Raw genomic sequence first — 18373 nt, forward strand, 5'->3', positions numbered from 1 at the left:
TAAGGAATAAATTCAAAATAAAAATTAAATAAAATCAAATGATGAAGGATGAAATTGAAAACAAAATTTAATTAGGAAAATGATGAAAATGAAATAAATAGCAATAAAAAAAATTGTTGATCAAATTTGAAATAATAATTAAATGAAATCAAATGATAATGGATGAAATTGAAAATTTTTTTTATAAAAGATTAAAAAAATAGATAGAATTAAAACAATAAGGACTAAATTGTATAAAAAAACAAATGAAAGGAGACTTGTGCGAGCACTATCAACCTTTATATATATATATATATATATATATATATCAAAAGACTCAATTGCTTCTAACTCTAATTGATAAGCACATAAAAGCCAATTTGAAATAACAAAAACACCCCTGAAATCAAGTTCAAGAAAAATAAAGTTACAAGGGTAGTTAATTAATTATATTGTTCAAAAACAATTAAAAAACCAAAAAAACCCCTTGCCCCAATTTTTTTTTATATAAAGGATGATTAATAATTGTATTATGCAATAAAAATATGAAGAGACTAATTTACCCTCATATAAATTAATAATACTAATTGAATCACATGAGAAGACTATTTTACCCAAAAAAATTTAGCCCTTTCCCTGTAATTATTGAGAGCAAAAACATGTGTAATGTAGCAATATATTGTGCATTGAATCTTACTCTATAATAAATGTATGAGTTAGTGTAGTGTTTTTTTTTAAATAACTTTGCAGGCTTGTGTAATAGTCAAAACTAAAAGTGAAGGCGAAAGTTTTCATCAAATTTTGTAGTCTAGCTAATTTTGTAGTTTTCTCACACGATGATTCTTGTGATTGAAGGGTATATATGCAGATGTACATGTTAAACACAGTATAACAATCGCATAGTGCGGAGCTGATTGTCACTGCCACCTATATTTTGCTCTTATCAAGGTAACCAAATGAACAATTGCCAATTGTTTTACGATCACAAGACGTTATAATCAAATTTGTGTGGTAATTTTAGTTTTTATTTTCTTTTTTAATTGGTGCCTTTCTCGTTATCAAATCTCAATCTCACCTTTCTTATTTAAGTTAAACTTGAGATCACCTACATAAATGTTATGGAATTTAAAAGTATTAGTGTCTAGAGAATAAATATTATGAATTATTTACCCAGGTAATACAAGAAGTATTTATAGCCCATGAACATTATCGTTTTACTAGAGTAAAGAGGTATTTTCTCTTGATAACATTAATAAAAGATAAATATTCCTTACTCAACATTAATGAGATGGAAATATGGTATGACATTGAAAGATTTTTAATACATTTAGGGGTGTAAGGAGACAAACATCCCTAACATTAATATTTTTGTTAAAAGTCATAAAAATAAACAAACATAGCCTTATAGCCCAACATGGGGCTAATGATCTCCAAACCTTTATCCCTTCACATTTGGCACATTTCCAAGACCATGATTAATGGTTATGGAAGCGAGCCTAATTCATACCCATTTGATTTGACATGCATTTAAGCTCAAGGTCAATGGGTCGAAAGGGTCATCAAATCCATGCTCAAATAGGATTGGCGTACAGCCAATCCTAAAAATAATGGGTCTGATAGTTCGTTTGACTTATACCTAGTTGGGCTCAATGCATAGCCAAGCCCTAGGGCGCTGGGTCCTGCGACTCGCCAAACCCATACCCACTTAGACTTAGCACAATTCTAAGCCCATGGGCGACGAGTCTGATAGCTTGTCAAATCCATATCCACGATTCCAAGTATAAATGGTCTTGGCATGCAACCAAGCCTAAAAATGACGAGTTTGACAATTCGCTAAACTTGTGTCTAGCTAGGCTCAACGCGTAGCCAAGCCCAAAGACACTAGGTCTGGCGACTCGCTAAACCTATACCCATTTGGGCTCAGCATGATTCCAAGCCCATGGACGACGAGTCTAACAGCTTGTCAGATCCATGTTTACTTGGGCTCGGCACGTAGCTAAGCCTAAAGGTGTTAAGTCTGGCTGCTTGCCAGACCCATGTCCACTTGGATTCAACAAGTAGCTGAACCTAGGGACATTGAGTATGACAGCTCGTGAGACTCATCTCCTCTTGAGCTCAACACATAGATAAGGTTAAAGACATTGAGTCTGACATCTCACCACACTTATGTCCATTTAAGCTCAGTATGTAGTTAAACTCAAGGACATTAGGTCTGACAGCTTCCTAGACAAACATTCGATTAAGCTCAATACGTAGTTAAGCCTAAAAACGTTAGGTCTAGCAATTCACCAAACTCATGTCTGCTTAGGCTCTACATATAACTGAATCTAAGTACGTTGGATCTGGCAACTCATCAGACCTATGCGTACTTGGGTTTGGCTCGTAGCCACGTCAAAGAGTGTTGGGTTTGGAAACGAGCTAGACCCATGTCATTTAGGTCTAACATTATACCAAGCCTAAAGATGTTGTAAATAAATGCAAGCCCCACCCACTTATTATTAGATTATCACCTTGCTTTTAAACCTTTTAAATAAGGACTCGGGCTCAAAATTTATTTTTTATAAATCCAAAAAATATTATTCCATCAATTACTTCTCAGCTCGTTAATTTCTTTCAATTGATGTTAAATTGTCATGTAGATATTTGACTAATTCAAACTAATTAAAATATAAAATTCAGCGCTTGGATGTGGAAATCATACTCCAAAGTCCAAAGTTCAAATCATGAAATGAGAAATACTACTGTTAAATATAAATAGAATTTGTGAAGAAAAGAGCTACAATTTACTTGTGAACTTTTGTAGAAGTAATTAAACAAAGTTCAATACTGGTGGGCGGTGGTTAGTGGGAGCATGAGACAAGAAGCACCCAAGGACACGATGGCGTTCTTGGTTATTTCTGCACATGATATGATAGAAGACAATTCCGTCATCACTGTCGAACTTGATTCCCGTCTACCGATGCTCTCCCTTTTTGGTTTCTTCCTCTATAAACAAACCACCACTCTTAGCAAACAACAAAATTTTCTACTCTTCTTATCTTTACCGATTCCCTCAATACCATAACCAAGAAGAAGAAGTAGAAAATAGTAAAATACAACACCTCAATGGCTTCTTCTCGGTTTCTCCTTCTCCTCTCTTTTCTCATCTTAATTTCATCATCAACACCAACACCAACACCAACACCAACATCAACCATCACCATCCCTCTATCAGCTCCTAGCTCCACCAAGCTGATCATATCCTCAAAAAATCCCTGGGGAGCACTCAATCACCTCGCTTCTCTATCTCTTTCAAGAGCCCACCACATCAAGTCCCCAAAAACCAAATTTTCTCTCCTCAAGACCCCTCTTTTTCCACGTAGCTATGGTGGCTACTCCATCTCTCTCAACTTTGGTACGCCTCCACAGACAACCAAATTTGTCATGGACACCGGTTCTAGTCTTGTTTGGTTTCCTTGTACTTCTCGCTATCTTTGCTCAAGATGTGACTTCCCAAACATTGAAGTAACAGGAATCCCAACATTTATACCTAAACAATCATCCTCTTCAAATCTTATTGGTTGCAAAAACCACAAATGCTCATGGCTTTTTGGCCCTAAAGTTCAGTCTAAATGCCAAGAATGTGACCCCACTACTCAAAACTGCACTCAATCCTGTCCACCTTATGTAATTCAATATGGTTCAGGCTCCACAGCTGGACTTCTACTATCTGAAACTCTCGATTTCCCAGATAAGAAAACCATACCCGGTTTTCTTGTCGGGTGCTCCCTTTTCTCCATCAGACAACCCGAAGGGATTGCCGGGTTCGGTCGGAGCCCCGAATCACTCCCTTCACAACTGGGTCTCAAGAAATTCTCTTACTGCTTAGTATCTCACGCTTTTGATGACACTCCAGCAAGCAGTGATCTTGTTTTGGATACCGGGTCAGGTTCGGATGATACCAAGACCCCAGGGCTTCGCTACACACCCTTTCAAAAGAATCCAACCGCTGCATTTCGGGATTATTACTATGTATTGCTGCGTAACATTGTCATAGGGGACACACATGTTAAAGTGCCTTACAAATTTCTGGTCCCTGGATCAGATGGTAATGGAGGGACGATTGTGGACTCAGGGACAACATTCACATTCATGGAGAAGCCAGTTTATGAGTTAGTAGCTAAGGAATTTGAGAAGCAAGTGGCCCATTATACAGTAGCCACTGAAGTTCAAAATCAGACTGGTTTAAGGCCTTGTTTCAATATTTCTGGCGAGAAATCAGTTTCTGTCCCGGAATTCATTTTTCACTTTAAGGGTGGTGCTAAGATGGCATTACCTTTGGCAAATTATTTTTCATTTGTTGATTCTGGAGTTATATGCTTGACAATTGTGAGTGACAATATGAGTGGTTCGGGAATTGGAGGTGGACCGGCCATTATTTTGGGGAATTATCAGCAGAGGAACTTTCATGTAGAGTTTGATTTGAAGAATGAGAGATTCGGTTTTAAGCAACAAAATTGTGTATCGTGAAATGGTTCATTTGTCCTATGATATAATATAGTTTGGAAAAGAGAAATAATTAGCATTGGCTCATCTTTGCTAGATGTTTAATTCTTAGGTGCATGGTAAGGATGGTGGTGATGGATGGTGGTGGCTGCAGCACTGGAAGCACTAGAGGCCGCTGTGATGGTGGTTCCGGTGAAATTGTTAATTGTCGGTCAGCAAGCAACGGTTGGTTGACAAGGTTTACTTTTTCGTACAATCACTGTTACAAAGGTTGAAATTATATAGAAGAGATTTTGAAGAAAATTGTTCTTATACGGGTTTTCCTTCTTTGTTTTTTCCCCTTTCCTTTTCGTTTTCTCTATGTGCCTGTTCACGCATGGTAGCCGTTATACCTTCGTAGCACTATGGGATATCTCTCCAGCCTAATCTTTTGGTGGTGCACAAGGCAAATTAATTCGTCCTTTTGTTCAACGGTCACTAATCTATTTTGTATTCATGTAGGAGACATCTGCTCCAGCGCGTGCTTACTGTTGAATTGTCGATGTTCATGTTGGTCCGTGCTCCTTTATATGTGTGTCATGAAGTGTCAACAACGTATTTCTTTTTTCGTATCTTTTCATGTAGGGAAGCGTCTTCTCTTTCTTTTACTGTGTAAATATGACAGAAAAGGTTGTCTGATGGTTGCAAAGCCCATATGTAAGAGTAGGATAAATTTGGCCCCCATGTTGTAATGGTTAATACTCAATTATGGGTGTGAGTTTCTAGAGTTAATAAACATATGTTAGGAGGACTTTTTTATTTGAATATATGAACTTTTATTCTTACTTTTGAGTGTGTGGATTTTCAATTTTTTTATAATCAAATAATTCTATTAAACTGTTCATAAGTCTAGACTACTTGAGGGTGTGGTCTTGGTTCAGCTAATTTTGAAATTTGTAAGCAACGGATGTTAATCTAGTTTCGCTCCCATAGTTCTGGTTTAGTTATTTACTAGTTTTGTACCCATAGTTTTCTACCCATGTTTTCCTTGTGGGGTGGTTGTTTTAACAATTATGTTTCATTTAGTGAAATATGTTTTTTCTTTATTATATGACAATATAGAGTATGATAATTTTTTTTATGGGATATATTTTTTAAAAGTAAAATAAAAATGTGATAGGCACGTGGTGCCGAGATAGCAAAGATAGATTATTGATAACAAAGGATGAAATTGTATTCTTTAAGATTTGAATCAAATAAAAAAATTGATCATCAATAACAAATGATGAAATTGTATTATTTTTAAATCGATAGACAAAAAAAGCATGGAAAAAAAACAAATAATAGCCCATAAGCAGTTGATTAACTTGTTAAATCTGTGATCCGACTAATGGACTTGATTGAGTTTAATGATTTGTTTTATCAAATTTTTTAAACCAAATATAAAATAGCAAAAAAAAACACAAAAACAAAAAACAAAGAACAGAAGGAGTCTAGTCGCATGAGTTTGGGCATTAATCAATAAAAACAACCTAGGTGCTTTGCCCTTCCACTCATCCTGAGCGCCTTGACCTGTCTTATTTTTTAATTTTTAAAGAGGCAAATGATATGTCGTTCTCCCCATATCTTTTTTTTTTAAGATAATAAACAATGTGTCATCTACCTTTTGAAAAATTAGGGGATAATATTTTTTTCAATTAAAAACCCATTTTTGATCTTAAATACTAAAAAAAACACCATAAACATCTTAATAAATCTATCCATAGCCATAAAAAAAACTCAAAAAACATAAATCAACCTGAAACCCAAATTATTCATGTAGCTAGATTTACCTCCTCGGGCAAAGAGAAGGAAAACAAACCACCTAGGTCAAAATCCCTTTATGAAATGAAACTTATTGACGTAAAAATAAACTATTTTATGGCTGGAATCGTCGACAATAACAAATTTCTCTCTCTACGCTAGAATCTGGCGAGCCTCTCACTCTCCTTTCAAAAAAAAAGAAATTAAAAAATATGAAAAATAAAGTTTAGTACTAAAATTGAATTTTAGAAAACTAAAGGGATTGGTTACCTAATAGCTAAAAATGATAAGGGACTAAAATGAACTTTTCAAATGAAATTCTAAGATGCTAATTTTCACCGTCCTTTACACTTTAGTTCTTTATCTTTCAATTTAACCCTTCTTTCAAAAAAAAAAAACACATGCAATTGGATGCTAACTTGGACTCAAAATGGCTCGATTATACAAAAACAAAGTTCTAGGACCAAATTAAAATTTTTTAAAAGTCACTATTCCAATCCACAATAATTTGCAAGGGGATGAACAATGAAAAATGCTACAACGGTTTCCCCACAAGGCTTAGTTTCTACTAGTTGTTTGACCTGCGTTCCATCGTGGGCTAGATATTTTTTTCCCTACAAAAAAATTGTATATATTGAATTTTTTCGATGCATTCTTATACATTAAAAAAATTGTGTAAATTGAAAAGTTCATACATACACGTAATCAAATAAATTAAGAATTATGTGTTAATAAATGGAGAAAAAAGTCATTAACAATAACTAAAAATAAAATCAGAAAAATCAAGAGATAGGTATAGATCAAGATATTTAATCTCGCAAGATAAGATATTTACCCTGTTATGGATGTTGGATTTATTTATTAAAATTATTTTTTTATTCAATCAAATGATGATAGAAATAGACACACCCTAAAAAGTATTATGTAAGATTGCATATATTAGAAATATTCTATGAAATAAATATTTTTTTATTTTAAAAAAAGTTCGTCTATATAAAAGATTAAAAGAAATTATAGATGAATGAGAATAATCTTTCCAAAAACTAAATACTCACAACACCATTAAAAAAAAAAAATCTTTATCCAGAAAAAGGTTAAATAAGAAAAAAATCACAAATGAGAGATATTAATTAATCGAGCCATAAATTTAAAAATCATTTAAGAAAAAATAAATTCAAAGAAGATATCAATTAAAAAAAAGTAAAATTAGAAAAACAATCTTGGATGTTGTGGCTTAATTCTTCAAACATATGCTCTAGGTCATGGACTCAACTAGGTTCAACAATATTTTTTTTCTTTAATTTATGTCTAACCCTTAAATCAAAGATGAAAAAACAGCCTAGGTTTTCGGGCCCATTTCAAGGAAAAGCTCAAGCGTATGGTGGGCCTTCAAGCCTAGGGTCACAGACTTGGGCTTGGTTATATATTTTTATTTTTTAAAGGGTCGGACAATTTTTTTGAGAAAAAAAATACTCATGCAACACATCACCTACTAAGACAGAAGACATATGTCTGCGAAGCTATATTCCCACTATGGTGACCAGAAAATTGAAGCAGCGCCTCTTTTGGTAAAAAAAAAACTCATTTTTAATATATTTTTATCCCTAAAATACCTCACCAACACCGTCATTACACCCAAAAATAATTTTATCAACTCCAAATATCCAAAAAATTGCCTATAATCTCGAAATCAAACCAGGTTAGTTATGACTTTCTTGGCTTAGATCTGGTTTTTTATGCAACATTAAGGCTCCAAACAACCCAATAAAGCCCCTCTCATCTTTAGGAACCTGTGGACACCAATAAAACTCATTTTGGTGGCTGGAAATGGAATGAATGATGACTTTTTCTCTTATCACCAGAATCTGGCAACTTCTCTCTCTTCTTCTCTAACAATAGACTGAAAAATAACACAAATGAATTTGTTTATCAAAAATGATTTTTTAAGATTTCAAGGATCTAAATTTTATAAATTATATTATTTTTAAAGATCAATGACCTAAGTATATTTTGCATGAAAACTCAAGTACGGCAATCATGTTTGATGTTTTTTTTCATTTTAATCTCTATTTTTTTTTTAATTTCACTATTAACTAAAAAATCAATAGAAATTAGTATTTAATTAGAATCAAATTGTACAAAATAAAACTTTTAAAGACCAAAATATATTATTATAAAATGAATAATAAGTACACAATGAACAATGCCATCTACAATAAAAAAAGACACAAGGTTTAGAGTTTCTTATAATTAATTAATGCTTTGTAATAGGATCTGCCTACTCGTTGCCTTTTTTTATGAATTTTTTACTTATCAATGGACGTGTACATTAAAAATACAGAAATAGCACTTTTTGCGGGTCCATTTTGTCAAATTTATCAGAAATAAGTTAAGAAAAAATATTTTTGACATTTAAGAATATAAACAGTGAGATTTATTTACAAAAAAAAAATAAACTTAGAGACTTAAAATTGCAAAAACAAAAGAAAAACAACTTCGATCCACACACACCACCTGAATCGATCCTCCCTTCGGACGGATATCGACAGAGTGGAGGGATGTGGCAATTCGATGCTTTATGGATGTATGTATGGAGAAATTTCACGAAAGAGTAGAGGGAATTCAAGAGGGAGATCAGATTGAGAGGATGTGGCAATAATGGTACTGAAGCAGAGGAAGAGTGTGGAGAGCACTACAATTTTGCGGAAGAGTGTGGAGAGCACTACAATTTTGAGGAAGAGGTATGGAATGTCGGAGTTACAGTATTTCGAATAGTCACTGTTCTTGCTTGCAAATCCTGCCATTGCTAAAGAAATAACGATAATGATAGCGGCAGTGGCGACGGTTCTTCTTCTACAGTCATAGCTGTGCTACTACGAACGTACTGTCCTTGTTAAGATTTTTGCTAGGCAATCCAAGAAGAAGTATACTATTTCATTTCTTCTGTTCTTGTATTTTTGTTTATTTCTTGGTATATAAATCTCATTTTACTATATATATTTTAAATGTTAAAATGTTTTTTCTTGATTTATTTCTGGTGCTGCGATATTGGAATGAACTTACAAAGCAATGCCATGCGTGCATTTAACGGGTACATCATCAGTCAAGTAACAGAATTTAATATAATTACTTGATTAAAAAAATTAAAATCCAAACATTCAAATATAAGAAATCGAAGAGTTCACACATTAAACAAAGAATTAACTCTTCTACGTCGTCCTTTATGGCTCCTTCGAAACTAAATTCATTAAGGTTGTTCAAAATTAATGACATGAAAAACATATTATAACTTGTTTGGTAGCCAAAGCCATGATTGTAAGACCGACCACACACCCCAGATTATAAAATGGCAGGGATTTTTGAAAACTTTTACTTGCTCATTTTTTTACATGCACTTTAACATGATAGTTTGCGTGCAATAATTTGCATTGCTAAAGAAACTATCCTACATTGAATAAATATATATATATATATATATAAATAAAGTAATATGAAACATTGAAAAAGGGTCACCCACCACAAGGTTTTTTGTTTTATTTTAATGGAACCAATTTTAACTATGGTCTCTTAGCCCATCACAAATCTTAAAGCTCAAGTAACTTGATAAACCCTAAAAAAATGAATTGCAAATAAAGAAGAGTGTAGAAGAAGTAACTCAATCTAACAAACATAACTTTGTTGTAGTGTAGAAGAAGTAACTCAATCTAACAAACATAACTTTGTTGTCTCGGTGTTTAGCATTTTGAGACTTGTGATGAACTCAAAAGCTAAGTACCCCACCTAAGTGCTGTAGAGTCATCCAGAGTCTTGATAACTCCAGTCGAGAGTTCTTGTCTCCACATTAAAGGGTTCAAGTTTTTGTTGACCTGTCAATTTATCGGTCCATCAATTGATCGAGACAAGCTTTGGAAATTATTTTCATGGACTTAGTTTCCACACGAGATGTGCCTCTGTTCGTCTATTTCACACGAAAGTATCCATTGTTGAGTGGAAACGTGAGGTAGAGGTCATTTTAACTAGTGGGGTTAAAGCTTATCTCATTGGATGGGCTCGCCACAGTTAGGACAAGTTACTATAAAAACAAAACTTTTCATGATCGGTAGAGCGTAGGCTTTCTCTGTTTGTTATCCAATACACTTAGGTCCGTCCTAATTTACTTGCTAATAATCCATGCCCATATAGGAAATAATTTTCGGTATAATAACGTATGTGCTTTTATACTACCAAGTGCCCTACACAACAAAGAGAGAGATGAAAGTGCTCTTACAGTTTCTTTCTGTGGATTTATGGTGAGAACTCGGCCTTTTCTTCACCAAGAAGGAACAAGGCACGGACAGAAAGGAAACCATTCTTTGATCTATCACAAAAGCTAGAAAAGTAAGCCATGAAATTTACGTTCCACGAACATGGCACTCGCTGATTTGGAAGAACTTGCACAATAAGTTACAGGAGAAAAAAAAAAGAAGAAGAAGAAATGGGTTTTGAACTTGTTGCTGGGATCGATGATGTCATGTGAGAAGAACAAGAACAAAGAAATGAGTACTAGCTAGGAGCCTAGGGCACATGGTTAGGAATTGGAAAATAATGGGTTTTGATTGCATTTGGAATCTCTACTCACTGCCCATTATTAGACTTAAGTCAAGTAATCACTGCTTGTTGAGTCAAGATGAGATAGGAACTGGGATTTGGCAAATATGGATAGCAGTCGTATGGGTGATTTTTTTAGCAAATTCCTAGCAACCAACTCATTATATTCGAAATACAGTCCACATCCGCACTATATAGACCAGAAACTAGTTTTATAACATGCGTTTGAGAGTATCATGGATTTTTTTATTTGAAATTACAAAACCTGCGGGGAAAGCGCCGTAGATATGCCGTGATTTATTATAGATTATAACAGTAAAATTACAGTTTTTTTTTAATAAAAAAATCAAATGAATTAGATTTAAAGGATAAAAGAATCTTTTCACCAGGTTGAATTTTAATTTGTTTATAGGCAAAACTTCTTCTTCTTTTTTTAATTTTTTTGTAAATGTAAAATTATTGCATTACTCTTAAAAGTTAAAAATATTGATTTTAGATCTAGGGGTTTTATAGGAATTTCATTTGACTATATAGCATGATGACTACGTTGCCCTTGCCATAAAATTTTTTTAACTGAAGTCAAGAGTTTACATGTAATTTTAAAATGAATTTTTTTGTTATTGTCATTTAATACTAGAGTCAATTTTGTCTTTGTGAAATAAAGTTAAAAGGAAAAAAAAAAGTTATTTATACGTGTTGCACATATCAGCCGCTAAGTAGTATTTGGATAGCACGTGTAGCTAAATCTAGTGGTTAAAGTAGTGCTACCTCCATATCATTTTATTCATCTCGACATCTTCTTTCTCTTTATAATTTGATCCGATTTGGTGCTGGATCACTTTTTATTTTTTTCTTATTCTCCTTTACCTTGATTTGTGCACTACCCCTTGAAAAACTCACATCAACCCTTCAATTTCTTTCCTTTTCAGATTTAATATTTGTTCTTCTAATTGTAATTTTTTTTATTTGAAAACATTATTTCAAATTGAGAATTATTTTGAATTTCATCATTCTTTAATTTTTTCATCTCTCATAATTGGTTCTTATTTTTTTAATTGTTATTTTATTATTTCATGTGATTTATAAAATCGATTTCTTTTTGTGATTTCATCCTCTTTTGTTTTTTTTTAATTAAGTTTGATCTTCATTCATTTTATCGCTATTTTTCTTCCTTGAAAAGTTTTTTCGATTGATTTTTTTTTAGTTTTATCATTTAACATTAAATTGATTGAGAATTAGCTTTATTGATTAAGTTTAGGTATGAGATTTCATTGTTTATAATTTTTAAATATTAACTCAAATTTAGGAGAGTAACTTGGATTCGCTTTGTTTTTCATGTTATGAAATTAAAGTTGCCTTTTTTATATCATTAAATTAACTAAAATTATCCTTTTCTTCTTTAAAAATCATAGCGTCGCCTTAACATTTTTCTTTTTACATCCAGAAAAATTTATCTTAGCTCACCCCATTGCATCCACCGTCGATATATGTTTACTCAAGTCATTTTTTTTCTTTTTTAATTTTATATTTTTTTTTCTGCTTTCAACTTTTAATATTTGGTTCATTATAATTGAATTTCCTAATTTATTTCAGTATAGGTTTTATGGTTTTATCACAATCTCATATCCCAAATTGTAGGCTTCACAAATTAATTATGGTTGGCCCAAGTCAATCTGATGTGTCGCTATCTCAATAATTTTTTTAAAAAAAATATAATGTCCAACATGTTATTATTTAAGTATTTTTAAAGTGTTTCGACTAGTATGAATTAAATACTTCTTAATGACTTTACATTTGTCAAAGGTTGAACAAAAATATATTACGTGTTGCATGGTGCTGGTCAAAAAACTAGTAATATCTATACTTAATAAAATAAATTTTAAAAATATAATTGATATATAAAAAAACATTGTTAACGATAATTAAATACTAAAATGATAAGTTGATATTTTTAATAAAAATAAAGATAGATATACATGCAAATATTTTACATTAATTATCTTTTTTTTTATTTTATATATTTTGTTTATTTAATCTTAGATGTTAATTTTAGTTACTAAAAACAAATGGTTTTTGTTAATACAACTTATTTATATAAAATATAAGTGAAAATTTTTGAAGATAAATTATTATAACTTTTTTCAAGTATTATAAATTTAAAAAATAATTACTATTTAAAAAAATTAAAAACAATTTTTTAAAAAATACAATAAAGGGTGTTAACTATTTAAAAAAAAAGTAAAAACAAAATATGGTACTGTTCGTACCATCCCAATCATTTCAGTATATTAGTTAATAATAATTTTCCTCGTAGAATAATAGATAATAGACAATAGAACTAAATTAATTATGGCCGATCTTGTTGCTTCCGGAATCTAGACTATAAAGCTAACGGCAATTTTTTATCCAATTTTGCATAATTTGCCTTGTCTTCGCATGGTTTGGTCTTTTGAATATCTGGATTTGGTACTTAAACTTCACAAGCTTTGCAATTTATCCAATTGCTAAAGACTAATTTAAAAAATATTGTTTTGAGCCTTACATTATGGTGAAGGACATGTTTTTGAGTTTGGTACGGAAACTTAAGTTGACTCGCGTAGTTTTTTAGTGTTTTTTTTTTAATTTTTTTTTAGTTTTGTTATTAAACATTGAGTTGATTGTAAATTAAACTTTATAATTTGTTATAATTTTTTTTATACGGTTATCTCAGTTTTATAACTCAGGTTTGACAAATTAACTCGAGTTGATCCGACTCATTTGTTCAATTAAATTTTATTTTCAATTGCATCTTGTAATATTAGCTTAATTGAGAATTAGGTTTAATATGTATATATTATTTTGTTTTCTATCGAGTTATCGGGGTCTCATGATCTAAGTTTGAGATTTAACAAGTTAACCTAAGTTAATCCAAATAAATCTGAGTTAATTCGAGTAAATACAATATATTGTCGTTTTAATATTTTAAAAAATTATTATTTTAATTTTTTAAATCAAATTATATTTTTACTAATTATTCAAGTTATTTTTAAATTTATAAAATTAATTATATCACTTTAAATTAACTTTTATATAATTTAATTTTTTTCATTTAAAAAAACATATTAATAACATCATAATTTTTTTTTCACAGAATCTCACCCGAACAGCAGCAGCATACCGCAGACAATTAATTATCCAGTGAAAATATTAAAAATGCTAAACCTTCTAATTCACTATTCATTCCCTGTAAATGCTCAGACCAACCGTCAAATCTCTGCATAACTATCTTTTCTACACAAAACAGCCCACTAAAAAGGACATCGACTACTAAACCATCGGTCCATCACCAAATAATACTAGCTGTAATTAAAGGATGATTATTTTTTTTACTTAAAAATATATTAAATTAATATTTTTTAAAAAAATATTATTTTGGACATTAATAAATAAAAACAATCTAAAATACTAAAAAAAATTAATATAAAACAAAAAGGAAAAAAATCAAAAATTTTAAAATCTTGAGCTGAAATCCTATCCTAGACACCCACTTACTTTTAGGATTCGACCCTATAAACATACCAAGGATCATCTGTTTGTGCTACCAAGCCCAGCACCTGCAAACCCTGCACCTGATGAGACCAAAGCAGCATACCCACCACCGATAAAAGCAACACCAGCAAACCCGCCATGTGTAAAGATATTGGCTGGATGTTGTTGGTCTTGCCGATGAGTGAAATGGGATGGTGAGTGGGCGGAGAATTTAAGGGGAAGGAGGGATTGAGGCGGGGAATTGACGAGAAAATTTGAGAATTCAAGGTTAGGGTTAATATTTACAAATTGAGAATGAGATTATGCAGTTCTTTATTACATTATTAACTAATACTCTAAATCACGTGAGAAAGTAATGTGGTTTTCTCTATATGTTTTTAGTTTTTTATTTTTTTCTATTTTTTTTTGTTTTACATGTTTTTTTTTTCAAGATTGTCTTCTTCTTATTTTTTTTTTGTTTTTTATTCTTTTTTTTTTTAAATTATCTTTATTAAATTTGTTTTTAATATTGAACTGGTTGAAAATTTAGTTTTATAATTTTTTAAAAAAATATTATGGATTACTACAATGTTTTCCTATATGATTTTTTTATAAATTTTTTATGAATTTTTTTCTTCTTCTTTTTCAAAATGGTTTATGTCAATTTTTTATATATATTGAACAAGTTGATAATTTTGCTTCGTAGTTTTTTTCTTTAAAACATTATTGATTGTTACAATGTTTCCTCACATGGTTTTTGTTTTGCTACAGTATTTCCCCACATGTTTTTTTCCAAAACTATCTTTGTCAATTTTTTTTTTAATATTGGGCTAATTGAGAATTTAGCTTTAACTTTCCCCACATGTTTTTTTTTCATTTTTTTTTTGCTTTTTTTTCCTAAAATTGTCTTCTTCTTTTTTCTATTTTTTTTTCATGTTTTTTTTTTTGCAAAATTGTTTTTGCTGATTTTATTTTTTTAATATGGAGTTGGTTGAGAATTTACCTTTGTAGTTTTTTTTTCTTTAAAACATTGTAGATTGCTACAGTGTTTCCCCACATGGTTTTTTTTCCTTTTTTTATGATTTGTTTTCTAGAATTGTCTTTGTCGATTTTATTTTTTTCATATTAAACTAGTTGAGAATTTAGCTCTGTAGTTTTAAAAAAAAAACATTGTGGATTGCTACATTGTTCCCCGCATGAATTTTTTTTTGTTATGAATTTTTTCAAAATTATCTTTATTGATTTTATTATTTTTAATATTAAGCTGATTAAGAATTATAACTGTAGATTTCCTCATGAAACACTATAGATTGCTACAGTGTTTCCCTGCATAGTTTTTTTTCTTTTATTTTTTTTTGTTATGATTTTTTCCAAAATTTTCTTTGTTCATTTTATTTTTTAAATATTAAGCTATTTAAGAATTTAGTTTTGTAGTTTTTCCTTGAAAACATTGTAGATGACAACAATTTTTCTTCATATATATATATATATATATATATATATATATATATATATATATATATATTTTTTTTTATTTTTTCCACAAACCTATGACCACGCATAAGAATGCCACAACCCGCAACATCGCGTAGGCATGGCTTCTAGTTATAAAGCTAAAACACGTGGGTTGTTTTCAATGTATTAATTTTTACTATGCATTCTTTCACAAATTACTAAGACCGAAAAAGTTGATTTAAAAAAAAATTAATTTGGTTCTCAATCTTTTTTTGCACAATTAATCATTTTAAACTCAAATTTGCATCCAATTACATATTTTTTTAGGATGAAGGGTAGGATTGAAAGTCAGAGAACCAAAGTAAAAATAACAGATAACATAGGTAGTGGCTTTGAATTCATACAAAAAGTTTAATTTAGCACCCTATCCTTTTTTTATTTATAGGTGATTGTTCCTTTTAGTTTTTAGATATTCAATTTTGGTATCAAAGTTCATTTCTCTCATTTTTCACTCTTTTTTTGGTTAGAAGAGAGAAAGAAAGTTGTTGAATTCCAGTTTAAAAAGAGAAAATCATCGTTTATACTTATTTTGACTATTAGAATGGTTGAAATTGGTGTTAATAGGTTATATTCAATGAGGGGAATCTTATAGTGATTGTTTTAAACCTCAATTTTGTCTCATAAAATAAATCTAAGTCGAGGAAGAAAAAAATTATTCGGTTTAATTTTGTGATTTGAACTGTTGTTTTTTTTTTGTTTATTGGGTTGCTAAATTGGTTTCTACATGTTCTATAACATGTTTTTTTTTTCTTTAAATGGGTTGAAAAATAGGTTTGGTGGGTTAGAAACCCTCTGCTATGATTTTTTAGCCACGACAATGGTGGCTGAAATCCAGGTTTGGAGACGACATGTCATCAACCTTGACGGGCGACGTGTCATCTTTGGGTTTTAAAAGAAAGAAATAAAAAAAGATGGACAACAAGTCATCTGCCCCTTTAAATAAAATAAAATAAAAAAAGAAGCAAGCCCCTGAGTTGTTCTTTCTAGAAGCCAAGTGCACTAGGCCATAGTCCAGTGTTGCTAGGCTTTTTTTGGCTTTGTTTTTTAGATAAAGAAAAAAAATTAACCTAATTAGTTCTATGACCCATATCGCAAGTTTGATAAGTTAAACCACAACATCCAATCTATTGTTTTCCTTTTTTTAGTTTTTTTTGTTTAATGCATTTTTGGTACCTCATTTTTTTAAAAAAATAATGTAATTTCACCATTTATTATCGATGATCTATTTTTTTAATTAGCTTAAAATTTCAAAAAATATCATTTCACTCTTTGTTATTAACGATTTGCTTTTGCTATCTCAGTCCCACGTGTTTGTCATTTTTTTCTTTTCAAAAACTATTCCATTAGAAAATATTGCATTCACTTTATTGTCATATAAATCTATTAAATGAAAAATAATTTATGAAATAAAAAATTTATTGAATTCAATGACGTGCATGACTTGCATCGAGAGTTTAGTTGGTTGACTCAAGTTTATTTAGTTTTTTTAAAAAAAATATTTTTTTGCCAGTTTTATTTTTCAATATTGAATTAATTTGAGATTTAGGTTCCCGTTTTGTTTTTTTCAAGATTATACTTGCAACTTTCACATGTCAACCTAAAATGACCTAGATTTAACTAGTATGTTTCACTCTCAATGTTAAATAAAAATATCATATAATATGCAATTGATTTTAAATTCATGGATAAACTATTTTCATTTCTTTAAAAGACACGTTACAAATACCTAGATTTTTTTTTGTTTGGTCATATTTAGTTTTTTGTGTAACGTCGCCCAACGGGCTAGCCTAGGTGTCGTTTTGGTGTCAATGGATGTTTACAATGTTTTTTGGGTCAAGAATGAGTTTTAAATTGAAAAAAACCGAACCCTCAATTTTTCAGCAAATTGCAGAAAGCAGGCGACATGTTATCTTTCTTTTTTTTTTTAAAAAAAAAGAAGAGGTTCATCCCTTTATGAAATAAAAAAATAAGATAGGCTCAAGTGCGCTAGCTAGGTTGGAAGACCCACGTGACTGGGCTTTTTTTAAATACCCAAACCCTCACAACCGGGTTCCATTTTTTTTTTCCTGTTTTATATGTTGTTTTAAAAAATTGATAAAACATATCATCGAAACCAATTAAGTCTATTATCCGGGTAGCAATTTGACGAGTTAATCCACAACATCCAGAGCATTATTTGTTTTTATTTTGTTTTTGTTCATTGCTTTTTCTATCTCTCAATTTAAAAAAAGAAAAACAATTTCACCCTTTGTTATCGATGATCTATTATTCTTATTTAATTCAAACATAAAAGAATGCAATTTCACCTTCTATTGTCAATGATATACCTTTGCTATATTTTAGCTCCATATGTCTGTCATGATTTTTTTTTTTACTTTTAAAAAATATATATTTTTTCACACAAAAAAATATCATGTGCTTTATTTTCATGTAATTAAATGAAAAATAATCTCTGTGATAAAACATCTATTGAATTTGGTGACATGTATAATTTTCATCGCAGACTTGCTTGGTTGAC

General features: G+C 30.7%; 1 protein-coding gene across 1 annotated transcript; it reads left to right on the plus strand.

Moving 5' to 3' along the window:
* The first annotated feature begins 2929 nt into the window (after positions 1 to 2929).
* On the plus strand, positions 2930 to 5288 carry LOC133689971 (probable aspartyl protease At4g16563). The gene has a single exon (XM_062110091.1). The coding sequence runs from the start codon at positions 3085 to 3087 to the stop codon at positions 4486 to 4488; it is 1404 nt and encodes a 467-aa protein (XP_061966075.1). The 5' UTR covers positions 2930 to 3084; the 3' UTR covers positions 4489 to 5288.
* The last annotated feature ends 13085 nt before the right edge of the window (positions 5289 to 18373 follow it).

This window comes from Populus nigra, chromosome 3 (assembly GCF_951802175.1).
Source record: "Populus nigra chromosome 3, ddPopNigr1.1, whole genome shotgun sequence".
Taxonomy (NCBI): Eukaryota; Viridiplantae; Streptophyta; class Magnoliopsida; order Malpighiales; family Salicaceae; genus Populus; species Populus nigra.